The following is a 25,139-nucleotide window of genomic DNA, read 5'->3' on the forward strand; positions in this document are numbered from 1 at the left end:
CTCGTAGCCTATATGTCGTAGGGCCTATAGCATAGCATCTTTTCACATATAAACTAGGTGGGCAATTGCCCACCTAGTCCCTTTGCTTGCCCCCCTAGCCCTTTCTTTGCCCACCTAGTTTGAAATTAGGTGGGCAATTTTTAAGACTTAATTTTTGTTTAATTTAGATCCAAGTTAAAGAATGAACAGCTAAATCAGTGGTCCTTAACCGTTTTTTGGCTGTTACTTTTATCTCCACCCTGAAGTGAGTCAATTACCCCGACGATCAACTTTCAAAAACAAAAGCGTTTATTGCTATGTATTTCAAAGGGCTAACTATAACAATCAAAATGCAAAACAATGCTGAATACAAGATAACGATGCGTGGTAAACATTCAATGCGAAGTTTGGACCTGGACTTCAGCCGCCAGCTTTGTGATCCTGGGCTTTGTGGTAGGCCTACTGAGGGCGATTCTTATGTCGCTTTTGACATCCAGGCGATTGCGCTTCTTTATCTTCATTCCCAAGACAGTTGAAAACCTTTGTTCACAGCGATACGTTGTTGAAAAAGATGTCAGGATATTTAATGCCCGTGTCGCTAATGTTGGTGCGTTCTGGAGTCTGCCAAACCAGAAGGGTTCCAATCCAACTCTTTCCCCTTGAAATCAAGTTTCAAAACGCTTCGTTCATTCGGAGAGCGATAAATTCTTCTTTGGCCGGAAAGTCGTCATCATCCACCTTGCTGTCATCACATGTGAAGGGCTCAGTGTAACATTGGAGACTAGCCATGTCCAAATTCGGAAAGTAGTTGACCAATGTCCATCTTCTTGGCTTGCTGGCCTAAGTGGTCAGCTATGTCCTCCTTCAACGCCGCTTTCAACTCAATTCCATTGCCTTCGAAGTACATGTCAAGCGTCTGAAACTGCACCACTGTGCCTCTTCCAACTCGCTTGTTCCACAATTTAACCTTCGCGATAAATGCTGCTACGGCTACTTTGGTGTCGATCACAGTTACATTCTTGCCTTGAATTAAAAGATTGCCTTTGTTCAATTCACCAAAGATATCAGCCAGGTAGCACACTTGGGAAATTCATTGTTGGTTAAGGAAATATTCAGCCAAGTCGGACTTCTTTTCCATCAGAAAAACATGGACAGCCTCACGAAGTTCGACCAGGCGGTTTATCACTTTGCAACGAGACAGCCATTGTAGCCTACTTCTGTGTAGGGCACAGAAGTAGGCTATCTGTGTAAGCTATAGCCTATCTATAGCTTATCTGTGTAGGCTATATAGCCTACTTCTGTGTATAGCCTACTTCTGTGTAGGCCTACTTCCTACTAACTGTACTTAAGTCGGCCTATAAACTGACTGATTTTGTTGAAGTATGAATTTTCAAACTACGATAGGCCTACTTTTAGTGTTTTTGCTTCGTCCTTTATGCTAGCAGTCAACAGTTGTTGTTTTTGCATAGGTGTTTTTTTTCTCATACTACTTTTGTAGGGCATGATATTTTTTGATGTTTCAATAAAACCACAGGAATCCACTTTTTTGTTTACATTTTTGTGGAACTTATGCTTATCTTGTTTGCAACGTAATGCCGATGCTTTACATTTGTCACATTAAAAACACGAGAAGCAGCTGACTCGATGACTAATATAGTCTTTCGCTGCTTCCTGTCTGTTGTTGAATATATTTGTACCGGTTTATATTTGTACCGTATAGGCTACTATTTTTTGCAGCAGACAAAATAAAAGGTTTCTCTCTCTCCCTCTCTGTGTGGTACAGTAATACTTCGTGGGCTATCTTTCTCCCATCTTCTTGCATAACTCCTTGAAATGACGGTTGTTCAATTCCTTCGCTTTTATAAAGTTCACAACCTTCACTGTTTCCAAATCGGGTCTCGTTACCCCCCAAAAATAGGCAAATTACCCCCGGGTTGGGAACCGAGCTAAATGGAAAGCTTTAGCATACATTTAGAACTTATGAGCCTACCTTTGACCTTACGTATAATATCCTTAATGTTCCATTCAAGCAGATTAATTAGCAATTTGTGTTATGAGTATACGGTACCTCAAATTTTGTGTGAGATTCTAAATGTCTGAATTGCCGAAGTTTGTTTCCTGATTTTCATCAAAATAAAATACCAGCTCTTTAGAATCATCTAATTCTGCAAAGATTCAACTCATTATAATATCTTAGCAGTTGTGTTTCATATAGGCTATTAGCCTATCATAGTTGTTTCTTTTTACTTTAGTACCAGGCCCGTAACTAGGGGGGGCGCAGCCCCCCCTACAATAATGCTTGCCCCCCTGGCAAAAATATTTTAATTACCTTTGTTTGCTAACTTTTCAGTTTTATACCCTATTTTTTTGTGTTGTTTAATTGTAAACACTGTGTGTTTAATGGTTTGGTCGAATGTTGTGTTAAACAGACAGACTCGAGATTTATTGCTGGTAAGATCCAGAGTAGGCCTACACCAGTTTCCAACTGAGCTAAGCATTGTGATAGCCGATCAGTCTCCAGAATACTGTGCAGTTAACTGCCACTAAGCGTTATTAAAGTACCGGACAAGGGACAACCACCTTGGCATTTGCGTTCTAGGTAGCGGTATTGTCATATTCTGTCTGTTTACTGGTGTATTATATACAAAAATAACATGCACTTCCACTGTGATTAATTACTGACAACAGAATGTACCTCCGGGATACTTGCCAGGGTTGCCAAAAGATATTCTGGTAACCGGTCATAAGCATAACATAATAATCACATTTCAATACACTACATCCCTTCCTTCTTGGTTTAAAACGTAGTTTTCAAAGGCATTACTTCTTTTGATAAAAACAATTTTACATTAAATGATTATAACCGGTGATGATAACCATGAGCACTTGAACCAAAAGACGCATCATCATTAAGTTTCGATTACGTAAGCATCATTCATGCAATCTATGGTATACACAGATTAACTTATAAGTACCAACATTTACTGTCAAAAGCAATATAGCCATACCCCAAAGATCATGATTAACACGTTTGATTATACTTTTTACACTTTGAACTTGAAATTGTAATAGAGAACAATTAAATAGATTACCACTCAACTGACGTGACGTTTAAACAAATAGACATGCATTCCAAAGCTAGTCTTTATAACGAAAGAACAAAAGAAATCATAGACACACAAGTCTGCATTCTTAATAGTCACTTCAGGTTACATAATCATCAAAGCGGGAAGGTTTACTGACATTACGTGTCGGACAAGTACGTACAGGTATTGAGGACTCATTCGATTCAGCGTTCACGGTCATGTCCGCAGGAGGTGAGTTTACATTTTCATCACTGGTGTTCAATTTTTTAAAAAACGACGAATTTCGTGTCAATTGAACACCTTCATTGTTTTGTACTGTCACTTCCCCCCTTTCCTTCCTAACTACCTGTTGGGTAGCGCTATCAAAATTTGCAGAAAGTTTATTTGATTTTTGACTTTTAACCAACACTTCATCTCCAACCCGAATATCTGAGTCGACAGCACGTCGCTTAAAGTCAGTATATAGTTTACCGTCTATTTTACCCTTCCAGTCTCTGTCTCGAATTCTTTCATCAAAAATCTGAGGTTCTCGGCACAGTTCAGGTAATTTAGATTTCGTTTCTCTGCGAAACATCATACTGTATAATAAGGAGTAGAACCTGTAGAAACTTGCGGAATTGAACGATATGCCATTAGAAATTTGTTGATCTCATACCACCAATCTTTCTTTTCAACTTGAGCAACTTTGATTGCCTTTAACAATGTTCGATTTTGACGTTCCACCTCACCGTTTGCTTGAGGCCATAATGGTGTTGTTTTGCGGTGTATTACTCCATATTCTTCTAGAAAATCCTCAAATTCATTCGATACAAATTGTGGACCATTATCAGTTCGCAATGAGTAAGCAGTGTTGTACGCGTCATTGAAATAATTTGACGGTGTCAGCGTCAGCGCGAATTGCCTAAAAACTTTACGGCGTAAAGGACTGCGTAAGCTCTTAAAGAAATTGACAGCGTCAGCGTCAGCGCTAATTTCTAGCGCTATTTTTCGTCAGCACCTCATAAAACGGAAATATTTCAACCAAGTTCAGCCTAACAATAGCTATAAATAAAGAGCAGGTATTATGTTTTGAGACTGTATTGTAATTAGCTGCTCAGCCTATTAGTTATTTCCTTGCAGAAAAACAAGCATTTTAAAACGTTTGTCTGACAATCTGCTGCGTTTGGAACGCATATTCAGGGGCGCCGGAGCGATTTTTGACTGGATGGGCAGGAGTATGAAAAAAGGGCACTTTTGTTGCTGAAAGGCCAATTTTTTTTGTAAGTTTTAAGATAAGATATAGCGATAATGCTCATCTATCAGCTCATTGTCGAGTAATGATACAAGTGTCCGCTATACAAAGAACAATGGCACGGAAGGGCATAATGCTATTTTATAATGATGTAATATAACTTACTGTGATGGAGAATTTTGTGTCGTGAACATTATTTTGAGGCAAAAATAGAACATTATAATTAGGCTAATAGCATAAATTGTTATAATGCAAAGTGTGCAGTAGCTTACATGACCTTAAAAGGGCACCATTGCCCCCTCTTCCCTCCCCATCCACAGAAATTTGAGGGCAGGGGGCATTCGCTCCCCCTGCTCCCCACCGCTTCCGGCGCCCCTGCGCATATTGTCCTTTCCAAGTGAAAACATGCGTTCCACAGCAGCGCTGGCTGGTATTGGTGTGTTGTATTTCAAAAACAAGTTGAAAACGTTTAGTTGGAAAGGTATCACTGTTCCAAGGGTGCTGTGATAGTTTAGCATGTATAAATCTTTTAACGAGGTCCACTGCACCAACATCGCTCTTTTCAGGGGCATAGAGCTCTTGAAATAAAGTAGGCTATATTCAACGTCCGCGATGCCATTCATGGATTTTTCGCTTTCTGTCTCTGATCCCTCGTTCTCAATACATGGGTGATCACCATTTGGCGAAGTTCTTCCGCATGTATTCCAGGGAGCCATTCCAACCAACGCAAAAGCCGGTAATTCGGATGAGTCGCGCTGGCCAGAATAAGCTACATTGTGAAACTCTTATTGTGAAACGAGATTTTCCATGAAAACAAAAATGACGCTTAGCGCTTAAAATCGGCAAAATAGTTGACGGCGCTATCACTTCCGTCAACTGAAAAATAATTTGACGGCGCTAGCCTCAGCGTCAACAAAAAGTTGACGCCGACAAATGACGCCGTCAAATTGACGGCGTCAACGTACAACACTGTGAGTAAGGTACTCCAAACCTTGAAAACTTGGGCAGAATCGCTTGAATCAATTTTTTGCTTGTGATTGATTTCAAGATTGCAATTTCGTAAAAACGACTAAAGTAATCTACCACTACCAAAATGTTCTCACCTCTTGGTAATGGACCAAGAATATCTGCCGCACAATCTTGCCAAGGCCCACTTGGTGGCAATATCCGAGCAATTGGTTCTGGTCTGCAAAAGTCACTGGTGACTTGACACCCGTGACAAAGTTTACACATCTTTTCTGCATCAGCATCGATCTTTGGCCACCGCCCACCACACCTTTGTGCGTAATCGATTCTTTGTCTTGACAATGCCTTGGTGACCCTCGTGTGCCAAATTGAGCACCTTTTCACGCAATGTAGCAGGTATAACGAGTCTTGTCCCTCTGAGCAACAAGTTTCCATATGTACACAGTTCATTTTTTACATGCAAAAAGCTTGTGTCTGTACACTTGGACCAATTTCCTGAATGAATATAGTCCCTAATTTCTGACAACTGTGGATCAGCAGCTGATTCTTGTTCAAGTTCTTTTGTAGATAAAGCGACTGGCATACTTTGCAGAACAATAGATCTCGCATAATCATAAGGTTCTTTCAAATCTTTGCTTTCTTCATACGGCTCTTTATTTAGCCTTGACAATGCATCAGCAATATTAGTTTTCCCTGGACGATAGATAACACTAAAATCAAACGATTGTAAACGCAATACCCAGCGTTCTATTCTTGCTGATGGTCTTGATTTCTTCGTGTAAATGTATTGCAGGGGCTTATGATCTGTTTCAAGTTCAAAATGTCTTCCAAATACATACAAATTGAATCTTTCACAAGACCAAACCAACCCTAGAGCTTCTTTTTCCGTTTGGCTGTACTTCTTTTCCACATCAGACAAACTTCGAGATGCATAAGAAATGACTCTCCACACTCCATCTTGTAACTGAGTCAACACAGCACCTAGACCAACTGGAGATGCATCTGTCACAATTCTTGTCTGACAGTCATTCCGGTAATATGCCAATGTATCAGCCTTTGTGATCGCTGCTTTTAATTTCAAAAATGCATCTTGGTGTGCTTTATGCCATGCAAACTTTGCAGTCTTTTTGGTCAAGTCTAGTATAGGCCTTGCAATGGTTGCTAAATTTGGGATAAACTTAGCTGAAAACTGAACAAGACCCATGAATGATCTGACTTCACTAGCTGAAGTTGGAGGTTGTGCTTTTTGAATAGCTGCAATTTTCTCTGCACTGGGACCTACCCCTTGTTGGTGCAAGTCATGTCCAAAAAATGTAAGCTTTGACATTCTAAACTGACATTTTGTTTTATTCAAAGTCAATCCAGATTTTAACAACTTTTCCAGTACAACATGTAATCGACTGTCATGTTCTGTCCTATCTTTTCCATAAATGACAATGTCATCTGCAATGTTAGCAACACCATCGCAGTTCTTCAATAAATCCCAAATAATTTTCTGATATTTTCAGGAGCAGAACTCAGTCCAAACATTAGCCTTTTATATCTGTATAGACCTCGATGTGTAACAAATGTTGTAATATGGCGGCTCGTTTCATCCAACATTATCTGATGAAAACCCCATTTTAAATCCAACTTACTGAAAACAGTACCGTACTACCATTGAGTTGATACAACAGTTCTTCAACAGTGGGAATTGGATGTCTCTCTCTAACAATAGCCTGATTGGCTTGTCGCATATCAACACAAATGCGAATGTCACCATCACTCTTAGGTATGACTACCAATGGAGAGATCCAACTTGATGATCCTTCTGGGACTTCTATAATATCAGCGTCAAGCAATTCATTTAACTTTACATCTACCTTCTCTCTTAGCGGAAATGGTACTCTTCGAACAGGTTGAGCTACTGGATTAAGAGAATCATCAATATGCAATTTTAACTGATAATCTTTTAACAAGCCAACACCAGTAAATAAACCATCATATTTAGACACAATGTCACTATCAACTTGAGGCTCAACATTATTAGCACCAGATTTAATACCATTTACATGTATTGGACCAACATGCAACAAACCTAAAGTCTCTGCGGTGTCTTTTCCCAATAATCTGTGTCCATTGGTATCGGCTACCACAAAGTCAGTGTAGCGCTAGAGAGCTCTGTCGTCTCTGTCAACACATACTTTTTGTGTAACTTTTGATTCAACCTTTGCCGTAAATGTTCGTAATGTTGGAATTGGCTTCTTACTTCCATACGCGTACAATGTTTTAGCAGATTTCCTTGTAGTTGCATTAATATTACATGTCTTCAACCATTCCCAAGTTCGCTTGTTCACAATGTTGCATGATGCACCGGAATCAACTAACATGTCTCCCACAGACACACCACCAATGTTTAAATTTACACTGCACAGCCCATGTGCTGAACTTTTCATTGAAAAGACATTACTTGATGCACCAAATTCATTTTCACCCAATCCTGAATTATCTATTTGATTGGTATTAGATTTTAAAAAGGTCTTAGATTTTGCATTTCTTTGTTGATAAAACTGTGTTGTATTCCTTACTTTTGATCTGCATTTCTTTTGAAAATGTCCCAGATTTCCACATTTGTGGCACTTCTTCCCTCTTGCAGGGCACTGCCTGTCAAGTTTGAAATGACCAAATAATCCACATGCAAAACACTCTTGTGTGTCTTTGACATGTTTTGACTTAATGTTACTCTTTCTTTGCATAGGAACTGAATTTACTTCATGCCGCATGCTAGGTTCTAAGGATTTTCTTTCCATCATCTTAACCTGTGAATTAATTGCTTCATGTGCTCTAGCAATAGCTAATAACTTATATCATTTAACTGCACATCTCCTTTTTCCAAAAACTTTCGTCGTAAATTATTGGAATGACACTTATCAATTACTTGATCACGAAGTTGGGTATCCAATGAATCACCAAATTCACACATAGCTGCCTGTTGTCGCAGTCGGCTCATCATGTTTTTGCATCAATTGCCTAAAAACATGGCGTTCAAAAGGTACATTAGCCTTAGGAAGAAATTGATCATCCAACAATGTTACAGTCTCTTGAAGAGTTTTACCTTCATTGTCTGGAACCAAAGAAAAATAAATTTCTTGCACATCCAAACCAGCAGTATGTAGAAGCAGAGCCTGTTTCTGCTCATCACTGGTGACACCTTTTCCAGTGATATACAATGAGAATGCCCGTTTCCATCGCTTCCAACGTTGTCCCTGGCTTTGTGCATCACCATTGACATCAAAGGGTAATACAGCTGACACCTCGCAGGTAACTGCAGCTCCATTCATGATGCTCACTAGTAGTTTGGACAACACGATAAAAACAATTCACTGTCTGCTTGGACCTCTTGAACTAATAAGCTACAGATTTAAATATTTTCCTCGTCGCCAAATGTCATATTCTGTCTGTTTACTGGTGTATTATATACAGAAATAACATGCACTTCCACTGTGATTAATTACTGACAACAGAATGTACCTCCGGGATTCTTGCCAGGGTTGCCAAAAGATATTCTGGTAACCGGTCATAAGCATAACATAATCAATCAATCAATCAAGTTTATTTCGGCATAGCTCCACATTTATTTTCAATTTACATATCAGGAGATACAACAAATCGCTTTTTTTGATATGGAAACTACACCATGGAGGCACCGAAAAAACCATGCGGTTATCTAAGTCAAGGTGCCCCCACAATAAACGCCCACGATAAAAATTTTTATGTAAAAATACTACAAAAATAGGGCTACAATTACAATCGACACTTGCCAGTGCAACAAGGGCGATTTTAACCACCAGCTGAGGGTAAACATAACAAGCCCAAATCCTTCTCTTCAACAAAAGAAAAAATAGGCCGAAACTTACTGCACAATGAACACTTGCAACAAGGGCGATACTTTACAGAACTACACACAAGTTTCCTGAACTTTTCACCTTGAAAGCTTAACGAAATTATGATGTCACAAAATAAAGATTCAGCAAAGTTAAAAGTTCAGGAAACCGGCTTAGTGTGACCAAATGAATTGAAGGGAAAAAATTAAGTCCAAAGTGAAACACAACTAAGTACAATCAAATACATACTCCCATTTATTTTTTTAGATAAAGCTTAAATAATAAATTTTAGTTGAAGGTTATAAATATTTCACAAAAATTGAAAACGAAATAAAAAATTTGGTGATTTAAATGCATTTATAATTTCACAGAAGGTAGACTTAGTGAAAATAGTTTTAAAAAATATTTAAAAGCAAATTAAGGAGAAAGATTATACTATAATTGCAACAATTTTTATAACAAATTAAGCCACATAAATGAAGCAGTTTTGTAATAATACGAATTTTAATACACATATCCAATAAGGTCTGGCAGCACTGTTTTTAGAAATACAGGTTAGGCTACCAGCCAACAGTTAATAGACCTTTTGCACATTCAAAATCACCAGAGCGTGACGTTTGAGTTACGCGGAGTCTGAGGGTTGAGAATCGCTTGTTTGTTACGGTTTATGAAGGCGTTTCTTGTTATTGCAAGCAAGCGTGAGGTCGATGGCAGGTGAAAGTAAATTTTTTGTGTTTATGAATTGTTGTAGGTTATCGGTACACTTCAATTCTTGTTCGTTTTAATTATAGTGTTGGCTAACAGACTAGGAAAGGCAATTTAGGACGGCCATTGTGAAGCGTGTGCATTTTGACCGGGAATTATGGACCACGATAGTGGCACCTTGTCTTGCAACATTTTATTTTCATTCTGCATAACATAATATGCAACGAACCAACCACACTTCATTGATGATACCAAGCATAGTCACTGGTATTTTCCTATCGAAGATGTGAAATTGACGAATTTTTTTATGGTCCTCTCTATATGAATGAGATGGCGTGCAATACTTCGTTTATTCAACACTTCGTCCTCACTCATTTGAGGCCTTTTACCTAGGAACGGTGAGATATTCAAATGTAGACCAATACCATGTAGGCTAAGTCTTTTTCTATAAGAAACCCTTTATCGGCCATAACAGCATCATGAAGTGCAGTTCATTAGCAGCTATTTTTTGCTTCAAAAGGTGAAAAAATCTACTTTTCTGACATATTTCTTTGTCACTCATATTACTAGTGTACAACTGAAATACAAACATATTAGGCTACCCCTATTTGGATCAACTCCCACTAATGACTAATGCCTTTGCAGTGTTCGTACTTTTATAGTTCGTTTGAGACGTACTTCAGTGCAGTCGATGATGATCATGGTGCTTGGGTAGTCCTTTTTGAAGTCTGGCTTCATGGTTGCTATGATAACGTCACGATGAGGGAATAAGTTCAAACTAATCAACCTTAAATACATGAGGTGCATTGTACAGTATGTTACGGCCAATCTCTGTACAAATCAAACGTCATATAAAAACCGTTCAAGTCTACTGAATATTACGTCATGGAAATTCCTAAAACATGAGCCAAAATTGCACCAGCGTTAATAAGACTTGTGTCAGACCTGTTTAAATCTGTTTGGACCTGTTTGGGCCTGTTTAAACATGAATGCATTGGTTCACTAGCTCGAACACCTGTTGAATGACTTCATAATTGTTTTTCATTATTGCGTCACAGTACTGCATACGTGAATTTGAGATATTGATATCTATTCTGGTCATTCGTAAAATGATTGCTTGAAAGTTGGCCGCTCATTTAACTGTTGGCTTAGTGCTTGCTAGCTGGACAAAGGTTCCGTCTTTTATCCAATTAATCTGTATTGTAGTGACAGTTTTTTTTAGAGGTGTAGGCGTTACACCTATTTTCGATAGCCTCGGGCTAATTTTACTGGAATACACTGTTTGAATAGACGTTTCGAAAGTGTGTTTATTTTTGGGTCATTGCATGCAGACGAACGGATTTGGGAATCTTACGTTACAATTTTCCCACGAAGAGATTATGGTTTACCGCTGTGACCATAAAAAATAAAAGACGATTCTCTGTCTAGTGTTTGGCACAGAAGCACTTAGAAGCAAAAAAATAAAAGACGTTGTTGTCAGTTGGAACTTAGAAGCACAAAGAATAATAAAGAAGATCTTGTTGGTTGGTAGGCTACTGAAGAACTTTAAGCTAAAAAGTAAAGACATATCTTCTCAGTTTGGTACTGAAGAAAAATAACTTTGACAATCATTGGCAAGAAAGAAGATTAAAAGCAATCTATCTGTGCTTGAAGATTCAAGTGGAAGAATCCAAGCAAGTTTTGTGGACTTTTGGACTTCATATACTCGTACAGCTACGGTATCGTGCATTTAAATTCTTTTTTGTATTTTTACGGTCTTTGCAGTTAAGTTTTTTATAACTACTGTAATTTTGTGTGTTTGTGTAACTTAATTTTTTAATTGTTAAATTTAGCCCTAACATTTAATATGTCTACACTCGGTGGTGACAAGGACTCGACCGCCGTAGACTCGACTGAGTTTAAGCCTGATGATGTTCTTTGCGGTCGGGCAGGCCATTCTGGGGAGGGACCCAATAACGATGAGGCTAAGTCAGTTCGAGAGGCCCGGCATCTTAGACGGGATATTTTGACTCAAATTGGGAAACTTTCTGTGGCCCTAGGTTCTTTGAGTGATAAGCAGGAACTGCTAATTTTTCGATCTAACTTATCTACTTTAGAAGAGGAATTACGGCATTTCCATGCTCTTTTGAGTAAAATTGTTAACTCTGCAATCTTGGCAGAACTTCGTGATAGGGTAGATCCCGAATTTAACTCGTTAAAAAATAACTTCGAACAAAAAGAAAGTGATTTCTCAGATAGGTTAGATGCTGACATACATCCTGAGGATAGCGCCTCAAATGTAAGCACTAGGATGTCTGAGAGCTCGTCACGGATAGTTGCACAAATTAACCTACAGCTAAGACGAGAGGAGCTCCAGATACAAGCCGAGGCCGAAGCAAGAGCTGCTGAGGCCGCCGTGAGAGCTGAGGCCGAAGCGAGAGCTGCTGAGGCCGCCGCGAGAACTGAAGCCATACGAGTTGAGGCCGCCGCGAGAGCTGAGGCCGTACGAGCTGAGGCTGCCGCGAGAGCTCAGGCCGAAGCCAGAGCTGCTGAGTTCGCACTCAAAGACGCTCAGTTGAGGGCTGAACAACGTAAAGAGGTAGTTTTAGCTGAATATCGTTCTGAGTTGGGCTCCCGGCGTAGCTCTAGGAAGGGCTCTTCTAGGCATTCCAGAAGTGAACATCAATCGCAGTTTAATTTACCTAACCTTTTCCAGACGCCTGTTCAATCTGTAAGTGGACCAGTACAATCCACATCTTTTCAAGATGTTTCAGGAGGTCTCGGGGCCGCGGCTAAGGGTCTTCCGAAGGCTGTAGAGCCAAGGTCTGTGAATTATAACCGATCTCCTCCCCCAGAGCGTACAGGTCACGGGGCCGCCATTAGCAGTAATGCTTGGCCCCCTTCAAAGTTTTCTGCGCCGCTAGTTGCTGATCGCCCAGCTACACGTAATTTGGGTGGTTGTGAGAGGCGTATCGTGTCTCCTGATTTTAACGTGTTTGAGGATCGTGATCGGGCTGTGCATGTGACTGAGCCCACTCACCCCCTTAAGGGATATAGCTTGTCTTCTCCCGCTAAATCGAGTTCTCAACAACAGGATTGCTTTTTTGAATACCAAAATAGTAGGACGTTCTTCGATAAGGCGGCCTTGATTGGTTACGATGGTAATAATATGCCATTTGTCTTCTTTAAAAATCGTGTTATGGCCTTGATGGCAGCTTCGCCCTTTAAGGGAACTCGTTTGACTTTGTTGCAAGCAGCTTGTGTTAAAACAGCTGCACAAACGATTGCTAATTTGGTTTCTGACACTCCTGGCTTGTCAGAGGAAGACAGGATAGAAATGTCGTTAGCTCGCTTGTCCCAACGTTTTGGAGTTCGTGGAGGTCTTTTCGCAGAACCAGAAATTAGAAAGTATCGCTATGGTAGCAAATTGACTTCTATCTCTTCCAGTGATTTGAAAGAGTTTAAAGATGAATTATCGCAGTGTTTGCTTTACGCGCAAGCTTATGGTCAGCGTGACAAATTGGAAGGACGTTTTGTTTTGGATTTGGCTAAGCGACTCCCGTTTGACGCTAAGCAGCGTTATCTTGACTTTTTAGGTGATCAGTATGGTAGCACTGAGGAACCTACCTTTCAGAGTTTGTTTGATTTTGTAGTACGAGAGGAAACGCGCAAGTCGACTGATTTTAGCATTATGCTAATGGGCGATTCTGGTGAGTCGCAGCAATTTAAAAAGTTTGGCAAAGGAAAATTGCCTTCATGTCCGGTTAGGCAGACGTCGGTAAAACCCCATGATAATGTGATTTCAGGGAGTTCGCAGTACTCGACTGCTGTTGGCGCACCGCGCGGCGGTGTGGCCAGACGTAGTGACATACCGGCATGTTTTTGTTGTTCGTCACGTGGTCAAGTTGAATATCATTTTTTGTCTAACTGTAAAGAATTTTTGCGCTTGACACCTAAAGATCGGAGAGATGTCATTGTGAAAGCTGGCAAATGCTTGAATTGTTTGCGCCAGCATATGGTTAGAGACTGTAATCATGCAAATAACTGTCGTAAGTGTGGGCCTAACAACGATAGGAAACACTATTTTCTTCTGCATGATTTTTATGTGACGTCACGTGATTCTCTGGATTCGGTCGGTAAAGATGATGCTGGTGCCAGAGTTCCTGTGCGTAATGTTAAGATTGGAAATGTTAAAGCAGCCTTTAACCGCGTTACTGCTGCTCGTGTTTTGAATCCAATGACTGGCAAATTGAAGTTGGTGTATTGTCAGCATGATCCTGGTTCGCAGTTGACCTTTGTTTCGAGTGACTTGGTGTGCGAACTTGGTCTTAAACCGTATGATAAAGCGTCGTTTAAAATGGATACTCTGGCTGGTCAGAAACCTACTTGTGCTGACCTTGTTAAACTCAACATCCAGTCGTTAGAGACTGATGAACTGTTTTGTGATATAACCTCGGTGGTTAACCCAGCTTGGGCTGACGATGTTAAAACTTTACCCCATAAACAAGATTTAAGTGGTTTCCGTCATTTTCATGACGTGAATATGTTTCATTTGAATGATTGTAGTACTGTAGATGTACTGATTGGCAACGACAACGCTTATTTGATGTGTGCAAAAGAAGAGCGTGTTGGTGACAATCGTAGTGAACCGCATGCTTTGCTCACTCCTCTCGGTTGGTTGGCTTGTGGTGGTAAGTCACCCTTAGTTGAAAGCGTTGCTAAAGTGTGCAGAGTGCAGACGTCTTCAGAGTCGGATGTCATCTCTGGCTTTCAGCGTAAAATTGAGTCTCGCGATATGGAAATAGCAGACCTGAATAAAGTCATTCAGGATTTGACTTTGCAAAATGAAACCTGTGAATTGTCTCGCAATGATATTTTGGCTAGAGAACTTGTCGAACCGAATATTGAGTTGAAAGATGGTCGATTTGAGATACCTGTTCCGTTGAAGGAAGATATTGATCTACCTAACAATTTTGTGTTGGCGTCAGATAGAGCTGCTGCTTTAAGAAAGAAAGCTTTAAAACAACCTGAACTTCGTGATTTCCTTACTGACACCATGAAAGATCTTAAATCTAATGGCTATATTGAGCGTGCGGGTGAAGCAGGAAATGTCAAGGGATTTGAATGGTATTTACCATACTTTGTGACGTCACAATTAAAAAAGCGCATTGTTTACGATGGCAAGTCTGAATTTCGAGGAACTTGTGTTAATGATGTAATGTTTTCGGGTCCTGACTTGTTAAACCCTCTGGTAGATGTCTTGGCTAGATTTCGGCTTGGTAGATTTGGTCTCATGGCTGATGTGACTAAATGCTTCTTTCAAATAATGTTACCTGAGTCGCAAAGGGATTTGTTTCGTATATTGTGGTTTGAAGATGATGACCTTGAAAATGGTAGGATGGTACCATTTCGTTTTTGTGTACACCCTTGGGGAATAAAGAGTAGCCCATATATCGCTTGCTTGGCTATAAAGAAAATGATCGAGCAGAATCCCAGCAGTGCTGGTGAATTGACTCTCTGCAATATTGCAAAGAATATGTACATGGATGATTTTATATTTTCGGCTGATAGCTTAGAGGAAGCTCAGCAAATCACTCATGAATCAATTGCTTTGTTTGATAGCCGTGGGTTTAAACTTGTTAAGTGGAGTGCTAACAAGGAGTCTATGATTGTCTTGTCAAATTTGGATAATGAGATGCTTTCACCTTTGATTCGTGACATTGACTTTCAGACTGAAAATATGACTTTGCCATCAGCGAAGACATTGGGTTGTGTGTGGCAAACCGAGTCTGACGAGATGCGTATCGCATGTTCCTTAAAGCCCTTAGCTAAACACACGCGCCGAAGTATGCTCAGTCAGCTTGGACAAAATTTTGATCCGCTAGGCTTTGGAGCGCCATTTTTTCTAAAAGCACGCCTTATACTTCAGCAATTGGCGATAGACAAGTTTGATTGGGACACCGAGGTCCCTGATAGCTTTGTTAAAGAGTGGGAGTCGTGGCTTCGCTCTTTAGACCTGCTTAAGGATTTTTCGTTACCGAGATGGTATTTTGCAAACTCTGGTGTGTGCAGTCCTGATGATATTGTTTCATATCAATTGCATGGGTTTAGTGATGCTTCGAATCAAGCTTTCTCTTCTGTTGTTTACTTACGTAGACTGGTTAACGGAGTTCCGAGTGTGTCTTTCGTTCTGGGTAAATCTACCATTGTTGTAAAAAATCAGTTTTCTTGGCCGATAGCTAGGAAAGAGCTTGTTGCCGCTTTAAATACAGCAAGACTCGTGAAGCAGGCCTACGAGGCATTGAAGATGCCCGACTGCAGTAAGTATTTTTGGTGTGATTCTCGGACTGTGTTGCAGTGGGTTAAGAACCCTGATTTACGTTTGAATAAGTTTATTACGCGTCGAGTTGAGCATATTTTATTGTTGTCTGGAGCCCAGGATTGGCGTTTTTGCCCTACCGATATGAACCCAGCTGATGTTGGCACAAGGCCAAATCTTATTACAAAGAAAGAGTTTCGAGAGTTGTGGTTAAATGGTTCTAGTCTTCTCTATCAGTGTGAAGAAATTCCATCTGTAGAAAACCCCACTCCAGTACCTGTCCATAGCCTATATCTTCGTGACGAAGAGGGGTCGCTTGACGTTGCACAGGGTGGCCTTCACAGATTGATCGAGGCCGCACCTTCTTTGTATGTTATGAAAAAGAGAATTGCTTATTTGGTTGCTTTTGTTGAATTTTTGTGCTGTAAAACGAGAAAGCGTAGCTTTGTGAAGCCAAAACTGGACGCCTCTTATCTTAATAGAGCCTTAGACTTAACTGTGAAGTTTGTTCAGAAGAGCGTGTATGGCGATGTGTTACATTTAATGACCAAACGATCGCCGGATGCACTTGAGGAAGTGATAAAGCGGGGTAGTGTTGGCGCTTCGCAACGTGAGAAGGAACGCTTGAAGGAATTGCGTTCACTTAAAAAGTACAGACCTTGTGTAGATGATGCTGGTGTAATCCGCATTGAAGGGCGCTTAAGTAATTCTCCCGAGATTTCTCTAGAAGCAAAGCATCCGATTGTTTTGCCTTCGAAACACCCCTTCACTAGGCTTGTTGTACTGTCGCATCATAATCGAAATGCGCACTGTGGAGTACAGCACACTTTGTTGTCTACGCGACAGAAGTTTTGGATCGCTAATGGTAATGCTTCCGTGAAGAGGTATCTTAATGATTGTGGTGTATGTGTGATTGAGAAAGCTCGGCCTATAAGGCAGCTCATGTCTGATTTACCTTTGTCTCGCACAACTGCCCATAGGAAACCCTTTTTTGATTGCGGCTTAGACTATCTTGGACCATTGACCTTTGTTGAAGGTAGGAGTCACAAAAAAGCTTGGGGACTCTTATTCACATGTATGGCATCTCGCGCTATTCATGTTGAGCTGGTCACGTCATTGTCGCTGAGTGATTTTTTACTTGCCTTTACAAGGTTTACAGATTTACGTGGGCAGGTTAATGCTATCTATTCCGATAATGGAAGTACCTTTCAGGCAGCATCTAAGAAGTTACCCGAGTTGATAGAATCAGCTGAATTTCACAACGCCCTGAGACAGAGAGAGATAAACTGAGAATTTATACCTCCGTATGCTCCGGCGCAAGGTGGCGCCTGGGAGGCAATGGTAAAACAATTTAAAATCGCATTTTTTCACATTTTGGACTCTTCAATTCGTAAGCCCAATTTTATTGAACTGCTTACGTACACAGGCAGTGCCGTTCGGATCGTGAACGAACGCCCTTTGGTACCTTTGAGTGACGACCCTAGGGATTTTACTGTCATCACCCCTGCCTCACTTTTGACCCCATACTTAGACCCATACTGTGCTGTTGGGCAACCACATGATCGTGACCAATTAAGAAGGGATTATCGGTTCAATTTGTCACTTTCTCAGCAGTTTTGGAATAAATGGATCGATTTTTACTTGCCAGGTCTTCAGGGCCGGAAAAAATGGCTAAAAATGGCCGAGAATTTGGAGCCTGGTCAACTTGTAGTGGTAGGTTCTCTCCAAGACATTGGTAAACGTGGGAAGTATCAACTTGAGAGGGTGCATGAGGTAGTTCCACAAATTAGGAAAGGGAAGCCTGTGGTTCGTAGAGCCAAAGTTGCCGTCTGCAACTATGATGAGAGTACGGGGAAAGTGAAAGTAGACTACGTGTTGAGGGATATTTCGTGCCTCGCCCCCGTAAAGAACACCTAAGTGTTAGGGTTTGAGCCTGGTTTTGTCTGCGGTGGCCGATACTTGTCTGAGCCCGGAACAGTCGGTTATTATCGCAACTATTGTATATAGCGTCATTTAGCGTGTACCTATGGTACCAATTTCATGTATCGTCGTGTTTATTCTTATTGCTGTTCATTCTTTGCATGCCCTTTGTATTTGCGTATTAACTTAAACGTGAGTGATTCAAAAAATTTGTGTATCGTGTGTTTTATTCATTGGCTCACGATTGTCCTTCAATTCTTTTTTAGTTATGCCATGTTAGACTGTCATAACTAGGGGTCGCTATGTTACGGCCAATCTCTGTACAAATCAAACGTCATATAAAAACCGTTCAAGTCTACTGAATATTACGTCATGGAAATTCCTAAAACATGAGCCAAAATTGCACCAGCGTTAATAAGACTTGTGTCAGACCTGTTTAAATCTGTTTGGACCTGTTTGGGCCTGTTTAAACATGAATGCATTGGTTCACTAGCTCGAACACCTGTTGAATGACTTCATAATTGTTTTTCATTATTGCGTCACAGTACTGCATACGTGAATTTGAGATATTGATATCTATTCTGGTCATTCGTAAAATGATTGCTTGAAAGTTGGCCGCTCATTTAACTGTTGGCTTAGTGCTTGCTAGCTGGACAAAGGTTCCGTCTTTTATCCAATTAATCTGTATTGTAGTGACAGTTTTTTTTAGAGGTGTAGGCGTTACACCTATTTTCGATAGCCTCGGGCTAATTTTACTGGAATACACTGTTTGAATAGACGTTTCGAAAGTGTGTTTATTTTTGGGTCATTGCATGCAGACGAACGGATTTGGGAATCTTACGTTACAATTTTCCCACGAAGAGATTATGGTTTACCGCTGTGACCACAGTACGAATGCAGAACTAATACCAAACCTTGTGCTTTAAGTCTGTATAAATCAAACCCAGGCGAAGCTTCAACACCAGCAAAAATTCAATCTTCCACCGCTAATCTATGTAGATGCAGTGCTCCTGTAGCATTTTGAGGTATTTCGAAAATAGCCTCGTCATTAAGTTCTGCATCAGTATTTTGATGTGCATGCTTAGCTTTTGAAGCTGTATAATGCAAGAAATTATTCCTATCTTTGCCTGGCAAGATCGCTTCCAATACAGTAAAGAACTGGTCGAAGGTTGACACTTCTGTAGCCTAAGTTTACAACTCAAAAGAGTTTTTTTTTTCTGGCACATTATACTGAAACACTGATACACGCCTGTAAAGACCACAAAACAACAGCTCAAGCAAACGTTAAACAATTTATTCGCCTGCAAACTACACCACTAACCCTATCCCACAGCATTGTAAACAGCGGCTAGTCGTTCACGACTCCAACGTCACGCTCTGTTGGTTTGTTATGCAAAAGGTCTATTGTAGTGGCAATTTAACGACAAAATAACTATTTAATACAAATTAAAGTTGCATTTCAATAATAATTTAAATAATAATAATTAAAATAATAATTTTAATAAAATAATAATAATAATTAAAATAATAATAATTAAATAATAATCACATTTCAATACACTACAGGTATGCTTCTATACATGCAGTTTGAAACTCAGATTTGCAGCTAATTTATGGTTTTACACATCTGTTCGTGCCCTTTCAAGAAAAAATAAAAACTTCTTGGACCGTGAATCGCTCATTCCACTCAGCCACTGTATACGAAAGTGAAGATAGATATTCCATCAGAGGCAGAATTGCAAGTCGCAAAACAGTTCCTGCATGATCATGTGGAAGTTGCAGAACACCAGGATTCCAATATAGTACTGATACTGAAAGAACTGTACAATTAACGACTGACATTCCTGAATGTATATAAAATTGCCGCTACTGTGGCATCATTTGGGTCCAGTAGTGCGGTTTGTGAGAGTGGCTTCTCGGTCTTATCTCGGATAGACAAGCCTACACGCAGGTGTGTGTTCCAAGCCAACTTGGTTCTGTTGGCGTTTGAATAGGAAATGACCGAGAAAATGGACCTGAACGTTTTTTTTAATAGATTCAGTGAAGTCCATCCACACCTTCTGTTAAGGACCTATAACCTATCTTTGGCGAGGATACATTTCACTGATGGTGTGAAATAGATTCTCACTATTGTCATTAAAGGATTGATCTTGAAGAGAGGATTGTTGATTCTGCACTAGAAAAAATGAGGTGCATCGTATAATTATTTACAAAACGATGAGTGGCAGGTGCAGCAGCTGCAGCGCTATTTGATCATAGTTCAACGCCTATTTTCTATGTAGCCTAGCCTATAGGCCTAGTAGGCCTATATTTTGTGTGATTTATGCAGCTCATTAGAGGAAAATGTAAATAAACTAAAACAAACTCAAAGTTCATGAAAGGCAATGGATTAACTAACAAAAGAATCAACTACAAAATAATAAATTTTACTTCGGTTTCTATGCCAATTTTTAACCAGTTTATCACTAGTTGATGGTCAGATGTTTTAAAAATGATTTTGCTTCTCAATTTCTATGCTGTCGTCATTATAACTGTTTAAGCTACAGCATGTAATTCGCTCTATAATGCCAGTTCGCGCTGCTGTTTGCTAATGTAAACGTTGTATTACGATTAATGTTTTTGCGCAAATATACCCACATTGTGTACAAACGTCGATTTCGTACATGGTACGGAAGGTAAAAGTTGGGCCCCCTCTGGAATACTTATTGCCCCCCCCTAGCGCTCCAAGCTAGTTACGGGCCTGTTTAGTACAAGAGACCTCTGCAACTATATGTTGCTAGATTAAATTTTATTACATTATTATGTACAAAATATTGTGGGCGGGGATGAATATAGGAATCAATTATGGGTCTCAAAAGTTTAGTCTAGGTAGCCTATAATATGCCTTTTTACCCACAATTTGCCTGAGAAATCTTCATTTTCAAGCTTACATGTTTTACGCTCGGGAACAAAATGCCCTTTTTCCCATCATTTACGCGCAAAAAGTGCCCTTTTTAACATAACTCTCGCGTTAAAAGTGCCCTTTTTTGAAAATTTGCCCACCTAGTCCCAATTTGTGAAAAGATGCTATGGCCTATAGTATCATTGTTCATATGTGTTTTATCTTTTTCTCTCTTTATAACTAATTTTCAAATTTTCTGCCTCGATCCAGAATCAAACCACTGAGATTGAGGTAACCGCCGTGCTTATAATTAGGCTACCTTCAGATACCAGTTGGATGCTTTTATTAATTGAGTTACACTGCCGCTTACGTGATTACGTGAAGTAGGCAAAATGGTCTTGTTTATCCCATGTGGAAACCACTCACTTAACCTTGCAGGAGTTTACGCAGTGGGATCGTCGGAAGTTTCTGAACCATTTTTTGCTGTTGTGAAAAGGATTTATTTTAACAACACTGCTTTAATTCTTCTGTTGTGTGGAATTTTAATCAGGTTTTACGACGGTGTTAAGGGGGTGGGGGGCGGCATTTCGTGCAAAAATCCAAGGGCGGCATATTGCGTTGCTACGCCACTGAGTACCGGTACTGTAGCATCTTACAATTTTTTATAAAATATCAATGTAAGGCCCAAGTAAGAAGATGTTCAGATGCCAGAAAAAAAAGGTTTTGAGAACAAACCAATCACCAAAATTTCTTTCATACTTGCGATGTTGTACCTACGGTATCAGGATAAAGACGAGTAGTTATGGTATCCGGGAGGTAAAGCTTACCATAGGCTACTCAATGGAAGTAGAGGTTCTGATTCAAAATTATTGGCAAAATCTTGCAACGTTCTTAAAAATTAACAGTGGTGATCAGTGAAAAGACATTTGAAGCAAAATCTGTTAAACGCGCTATCGAATAAAACTTTAGTAAAACGAAAAGACATAATCCATTGCAAATTTGGACGCATGTTAAGACAATTTCACAACTTACTGATCAATGTAGAACAATTTAAACAGTACAATGTTAATGAGCTTGTTAATGTTAACTGAACTCTACTCTTAGACTGGTTGCAGTCAAGCTCGTGACATCTCCCTAAACAATTTGAATCTATAGCGACATAAAAGCTTGTGTTCTTAGAAATAAACTTAATTAAAACAAGTTTAGTAACTTGGTCTTGTCTTATGCAGTGGTTGTGGAAATGTTTGCATTAAATTCCGCTTTCTCGTGCATGTCATCTTAGGTATATTTTAAGCTCACTTTTTTACAGCATGTCACGTAGGCTATAGCTAGCCTGTAGTTTTTCAACAAAATTCTCAAAATATAAGTTTACTGCAGAGGCGAATTCAGTAAAGCAGCCTTAGGGTGGGCGATTTCAACAACAATGATGTGGATTATGTGTAGCGTAGGCTACATTAATCTAACCTTGCAAATACACCATGAATAAAGTTATTTTCTGTGTTTTAGCGTTATTCCCACAAAAATATATTTTAATAAGTGAACGGTGGTTGCGACAGCATGGTGTATTTCAACACGCAATAATCAGACGGAGATGTTGAGCAGTTTGCGTTATCTGTCCAGCGTTAAACCAAAATATCTGGGCTCAGTAAGTGGGAGGAATTAATTTATTGAAAATTTCTCTCCGCCACAGATTAAAAACAGAAATGTTACAAATTACAGTAATATCCGAAAAAAAAGGAAGTTTATTCAACCTTCCTGTTAAGATTTTTAGCCTAGCAGGCAATACAAAATTTTGTATGGCCAACTCATAAGCATACATGAGCTCATAGCATACACTGTATGCTATGACTTTTGATCGAAAAGCGTTGTCTAAACGAACTACCAAACTGAAAAACAGAAAATTTTGACAACAGTTTTGAGCATAAGCGCTGTTATAGGACATAAGGTTATCTGTTACGAGTGATCGTTACCTTTTATTAGACAAGATACTATGCTTATCGCAGTCGCCATGTACCTAATAAACTACACTTGACTTGGAACAGCAACGAAATCGCCTGGCGCCACGATGACGTCGCCAACGACACATGCTTGCACCCAAATGGGACGTTCTGTCTGCGGGATAGCAAATTTAATCTCCCATGGTCAGTCAGTGCAATAGACAAGCAACTTTGTGGATGAAATTCGATCAAAAGTGGTCACTGGTTAAGACGTTATTTGTTCATGAGAACAATACAACACGCAGTGTATATTTCACATACGGTACTACAAAATAATTGAACTAGATTTGTAGCAAACCAACAAACGTGTACTTTCTGAGAGTACTGTGACAAAAGCATAGAATTGACAAAACATTCGAAGAAAAGGTCTCTTGTTTGGTGAAACCCCAAAGTATATAAAAGTATTTTGGTTAAAATCATTCTTCAAGCGACGATTTACTGTCACCAGTTTGTTCTATACTTCGACCTTTTCCTTTATTTGAATCATTCTTCTTGGTGTATTCGTTTGGTAAAACCTTTAAAGCACAGTTCCGAGGAAACCAACCTCGTTCTCTTGCTCCTTGTTTAACTAACTCTTCATCAAGTACTTTGTTTCCATAAAGCCAGTACTTATTACCTCTGGATACAATTATACGATCTCCTGGCTTAATCACAATCCGTGGCTCATCAGAACAAGGTACTCCTAAGCATGTGCACACACCATGAACACATGGGAGCCAGTAACCAGAGTAAGATTTAATTACATCAAACGGCACTAGACGATCACGCTTCTCAATTTTTTGTTGAATTTGCTCAATTGTCAGTGTAAATTTTGTGCAACCTTGAACAACAGGCCAATCATATCCATTGCCCACTGGTGTACATCTGAAATTAATCACTTCTACAATATTTTGCATTCTCCCATAGTTATATGGATAAATAAATTTTGCACCTGGTCTCTCACTTCGGCGGTCTTCAGCTTTTTCTATGATCCATTGTTCTATTCCAGTGGTGTTAGAAACAACGTTTTTGGCCTGATGATAAAACAATATACTAACAGCAACAATTGTACCTAAAGCCAGGCCACTAGCAAATAAAGTCACAAAAAAGGCATTAAGAGAAAAATGAACAGGTTTGAGGGTAGTCATATAATATTCTTGTCGATAGTAAAGCTGATTCCAAATGGTTCCCACGAAAACAACAAAAGCATGAATACAGCCAACTGGAGCAAAAAATACAAACAAGACAAAGTTGGTGTGGTTAAAGTGTCCGCAGCAGTTGTTGATCCATGGACAGTGGTGGTCCATCTTCAATACACACCTTTTACAAACCCTGCAGTGATGCGCTCTTGGAGGCTTATAGCCTTGACATACTTGACAAAACTGCAAGTACTTTGTATCTGATTCATTTTCCGGCTTCCACTTCTTCGGTACATAACCAGGACCTCCTAAAATTGCCCTTAAAAAGTTTCTCATAATTAACACGAGCTCAATGGTAAGAATGATCACATTGAGTTTTCCAGCAGTGCTATCAGTTGGCATAAACCATATCATGCTGTCAATAAGAGAAACAAAATAGCACACAAAAATTATAAACAATGCTATTAAAGGACCAAAGTGAAAGATACGACGACAGGCATTCATGATCTATGCAATTTAGTAAAACTTTCCTAATGAACCTAGAAACAAGATATAAATTATTCTGATAACAAATTCGGCCCACCACCATTCAGATAGAATTGCAATATTTGACTATTGCAGATGAAATCCAATATCTTTTGCCACATAACATTTTTGAATGGTAAACAAGAGAAAAAATAGCACAATAACAGAGCTGTTAATCAATCGGTTAATTGCATTAAATAATTCTATTGTTTTATAAATTTCTATCATTCAATCACAAAAACAGAAAGTGTGAAATATGCTGTGCAAACCGTTCAATAAGTTAAAGTTCACAGAGGATCATGAAACTTTGATTTTGAACTCTAAGCTAAATTTACTTGAAATCGCTTTGATATACCAGCCTTGGTGGCTTAGTGTGTCCACCTCTGAATCAGTAGACATGACACTGTCGGAGTGTCGGGTCATGTCAAAGATTTCTAAAAAGTCGTAGGCCTACTGAATCTTATTCCTGCTTGGCACTCAGCAATGAAAATTATTCAGGTAACAATGTACTTAGTTGCGCCTCTATATGGATGCATTGACACAATCTGATAATTTTGAGGATCCAAATTG

The 25,139-nt window shown here is 39.6% G+C and overlaps 1 protein-coding gene across 1 annotated transcript; it reads right to left on the reverse strand.

The window, feature by feature from the left end:
- Positions 1–22,575: 22,575 nt before the first annotated feature.
- LOC145768429 (palmitoyltransferase ZDHHC6-like) lies at positions 22,576–24,727 on the reverse strand. The gene is made up of 2 exons (XM_082579920.1): positions 24,077–24,727; positions 22,576–23,950 (listed from the first exon to the last, which is right to left on the reverse strand). Exons 1-2 carry the CDS (start codon positions 24,546–24,548, stop codon positions 23,343–23,345), a joined length of 1,080 nt encoding a protein of 359 aa, XP_082436046.1. The 5' UTR covers positions 24,549–24,727; the 3' UTR covers positions 22,576–23,342.
- Between the last annotated feature and the right edge of the window lie 412 nt (positions 24,728–25,139).

The sequence above is a fragment of the Aplidium turbinatum genome, chromosome 4 (assembly GCF_918807975.1).
Source record: "Aplidium turbinatum chromosome 4, kaAplTurb1.1, whole genome shotgun sequence".
NCBI lineage: Eukaryota > Metazoa > Chordata > Ascidiacea > Aplousobranchia > Polyclinidae > Aplidium > Aplidium turbinatum.

Coding starts and splice junctions, on each gene's coding strand:
- LOC145768429 (XM_082579920.1), bottom strand. CDS start 24,548: ATGAATGCCTGTCGTCGTATCTTTCACTTTGGTCCTTTAATAGCATTG. Junction 23,951..24,076: donor GGGAACCATTTGGAATCAGC/TTTACTATCGAC, acceptor TTAGTATATTGT/TTTATCATCAGGCCAAAAAC.